The sequence below is a fragment of the Notothenia coriiceps genome, unplaced genomic scaffold, assembly GCF_000735185.1.
Source record: "Notothenia coriiceps isolate Sejong01 unplaced genomic scaffold, NC01 NC01_scaffold00018999, whole genome shotgun sequence".
NCBI classification, from domain to species: Eukaryota; Metazoa; Chordata; class Actinopteri; order Perciformes; family Nototheniidae; genus Notothenia; species Notothenia coriiceps.
In genome coordinates this window covers 2,231,652-2,235,486 of record NW_011351700.1, presented here as the reverse complement: position 1 = coordinate 2,235,486, position 3,835 = coordinate 2,231,652, and the positions used below count along the sequence as shown (strand labels likewise).

The 3,835-nt window shown below is 35.9% G+C and overlaps 1 protein-coding gene across 1 annotated transcript in view; it reads left to right on the top strand.

The window, feature by feature from the left end:
• The window catches only part of LOC104951484 (replication protein A 70 kDa DNA-binding subunit-like), a 37,418-nt gene extending 33,871 nt beyond the window's left edge, over positions 1-3,547 (top strand). Inside the window, exon 17 of the mRNA XM_010778148.1 lies at positions 2,795-3,547. Within this exon, the coding sequence (XP_010776450.1) occupies positions 2,795-2,896 (102 nt within the window). The 3' untranslated portion in view covers positions 2,897-3,547. The remainder of the gene's footprint in view (positions 1-2,794) is intronic.
• Positions 3,548-3,835: the final 288 nt, after the last annotated feature.

Genomic DNA, 3,835 nt, shown 5'->3' with positions numbered 1-3,835 from the left:
ATCAATATATTATAGGTCTCAGATATATGTCTCTGAAGTATTTGGCTCTAAATACCAAACAGATCATTGTAGCATTACCCATAATCCCCTCTGTTTCAGCCCTGTTTCAAAAGGGCTGATTCTCTGTCTGTTACTTAGATGAAAATAAGGAGCCCCTCCTCACGCCCCTCTGAGAGATATTTGGTTAAAAAGAACACAATGGTGCTCTAGGAGGAGATTCAGGTGATAAGGTGTGGGGGGGGGGGGNTTGGCTAACGGTTACACAAGCCAAAAAATCGTTATGACATCATAAAGTGGCCAAAATCTGATCAGCTCATTTTCAGACAAGTTTTTATAGAAATGGATCAGGACACAAAGAGAGGGGGTCTTTGTTACTGAGACTTTCAGAATCTCTTTAAACAGAGGGGTCACATGTTTATGTTTAAAAAAACATGAAAAAGTGGATTTTGCACAATAGGTGACCTTTAAGGCTGAAATCCAGCAGGGCTAGACATTTAAGTCAACATCAGCAATGACCACATACTCTCAGAGACAATAAAAATGTCCGATGATGAACACGTAACATGCTTACCATGTTCAGCTGCTTAGCTTATTTGAGCATGTGACTGTTCAGTACAGTATCTTATTCATTCTCATCAAGGGGAATAAAGAGGTGTGTGTGGCTGTTATTAGATGCATGTGTGTGAAGGTGTGGGTCCTCATGTCTGCCTTTTTAATTCTCAAGGAAAGACACCACCTCACCCCCCTGCTGAAATAGAGTCGAGAATAGGGGTTGAATGCGTGGCCACTGAGTAATTGTTTTCTCCAGATGTGATTGGAATAGCTTCACGCACATTTAATTAACGAGCCTTATTTTTCACACTTCCGCGTCTTAGGAAAACCATTATTCTTAAATAAGTTGTCACCTTTTGTCAAGTAGTAGCTTTGTCTCTACGGCCGCCGTATAGTTTAATTTTCCTGCCGTACTCAGATGTAAATTGAAAACTCATAGAGGTGTTGAACCACGTATGAGATAATGATATAATATAAAATCATTGGTGCTGGTTATGCTGCCTGAATTGCTAATGGAAGAATGAACTGTCAGTCAGGTGTAATCATTTGTATAGATGTTTTAATGTGGACATTAGGTCCTGACAAACCACTTCATTATTTGATAAGGAATATATCCGCTGATAGTCGATGTTGCTACACATTGTTGAGACTGACTGACGCTGAGTTATAAAATATCTGTAATAATTTAATAAAAACATACTGTACATTTAACAATTTGTCTTTTAATTATAGATACAAATACTTAATATCCTGCTTTTGCTGACTTTTAGAGGTTGAAAATGAACCCTCTATCACACAGATTTTGTCATGTCATTTTTGTTTATTCTGCAAATCTAAAAAAGCTTGAAAGCAAGTAAGACAACACTTCCATTTAATCTCATCATATTCTCAAACATATAAATAAGAAGAACAAAGCAATCCATATAAATGTATAAACATTGTTAAATATGCATTTATCCCTGAGCTAACGTCATGACTAATGCTTGCCGATGGTTTTATTAACACTAACACGCTTGTGAGTTTTCCATGTGCGCAGAAATTGTGACCATTACAGCGTCAATCGAAAAATGTGTCACTGTCAAATAAAACTCAAGAAATGCTCATAATGTATATACTTACAGTACATGCTTTCTATATACAAAAAAGGCAATTATTGCCTGCCAGTGGAGTCAGACCAACATGTTTCACTCTAGTTAAATAATGAAATACATATAAAGGTCGGACAGTGTTAATAAGTTGGGATGGTTATTTCAGTTTGCACCAATGACCAGCCAACAGCATATAAACCATTCGGTACGCTACCAGAAGCTGCTAGCCTTGTTGCTAATGACTTAAAGGTAAACTTAACCCCCAAGTTAACTTGTATATCAATTATTTCCATCAATTCACCTTTTCATTTGTGAATAAAACAATAGAAATGAAGTAAATGTGGGCCATGTTCAACAACATCCATTCACAACTGGATAATGAGACACAACGTATTCTAATCTATCCACTTATATTCTCACTACTTCCCACACACATGCATTTTCCTATAACCATGACTATTTAAAAAAGTACTGTCGTATAAACAGAGACTATGCACAGTATGATCCATAGATACTAGAGCTGGACTGTTGGGTGTGAAGCACTCTTGAAACACAGATGTAGGCTTGGATTTGTTTATAATTTAAACTCACTTACTTAAAGAGATCTGTTGTTTTCATGAAATAGATTATGCTATAATAATAATAATAATTAAGCTTTATTTATATAGCACTTTTCATACCACAAATGCAGCTCAAAGTGCTTTACAAAATGACACATCACAAGTTCAAATCAAACAACAAGAAATTCCCCTCAGATTTTTCGTTAAGAACTTTAAAAGGTACATTCAGCAAAATATAAAATGTTATCAGGTTAATAGATACAAGGAGGTGAAATGTATGATAATAAAACAAAATAAAATAAATAATGGTTTCTCTCTGACAGATAAGATAACTGAGTCGATGCAACAATATAAAACCCCATAAAACAAAGTGAACATATAGGTACAACATAAATAAAAAGATTAAGACCTATAAAATAAATAAAACAATATAAAGGCAGGTAAATAATAAAGACTAAAATAACATAATAAAAAGCTAATCTAAAAAGATGTGTCTTTAGCTGTCGTTCAAAAATGTCCACTCTGATGTTTATTTCTTGAATGTTTCTGATCTCAGAGTCTCTAGATGTCTGAAATGTTTCCTCCCCTCCTCAGGATGAGAGCAGAGTGAAGGTGACGGTGATGGAGGTGCAGCCGGTGGACCACAGGGAGTTCAGCCGGAGACTCCTCAGCAACATCCGGAGATTGTCCAGCTGAACCCGGTCCCAGTCATCTGAAAGCTGCCCGGTGATTAAACTCTTCTTCCACCGGTCTCTGACTGGTGTCCGCCGCTTCCCTCCAGCCAGATAACAGCCTATCTGAGACAGCAGAGGGCCGGTGATTCATCGCGTTAAATGGCAGCCAAACAAAAGATTGATATTTAGTTGCTCACTTCCCTCAGCGAGCCATTTGTGAAACACTGCAAATGGCATGGGGATGACTTTTACCTTTTCTTTATTCAATGATATTTTAACAAAGAGCTTTGACTTTCTGATTATGCATAACTGTGTTCTAGACCTGCTTACATTTGTATCATGTTTCATGAGTATCAAACACGGTAAGTTTGAAGAGTTTTCTCTGTTTTATACCAATGATTCATCTCTTTGGTTTCCAATCTGTGGCTCAGTGTGCGTTGAGTGAGATTTTATTTGATTTTCATTGTTCCGTTTTAAACCATGGCAAAAGTGTGTGGGTGTTGGCATTTGTTTCAACTTACAGCGTGTAATTATTGTTAAAATTATCCTTAGAAGTTTAAGAAAAGAATTTTGAGTGGTTCTGCACATCCTAGATATGTCAAAGAAAAAGTGATCAATTATGTCAAAAATAATCTCTCATCATTTGTTATAAAAAGGTTTTGATTTCCTTAAATCTCCCTTACCCTCATGTTTTATCTTTTGAATTTCTGTGTAAAAATAAAAAAGAATGCTGTTTTCAACCAGACATTACTACAGAACACAGAGCTGCAGCAAGCTGTACAACATTAGCTCGAAGGCTAATTTCCTAAGGGATAGATTTTTGGCAAAATCAACATTAATTAATTTATTTTTCAATTAATATTCCTTCAATTTCCTGCCGCTTTACCTGATCCAGGCCGTGTTTTAAATTGGTTTAAACAGTATTTTAATTAATTGTATCATTACGATTTATGTTATATAT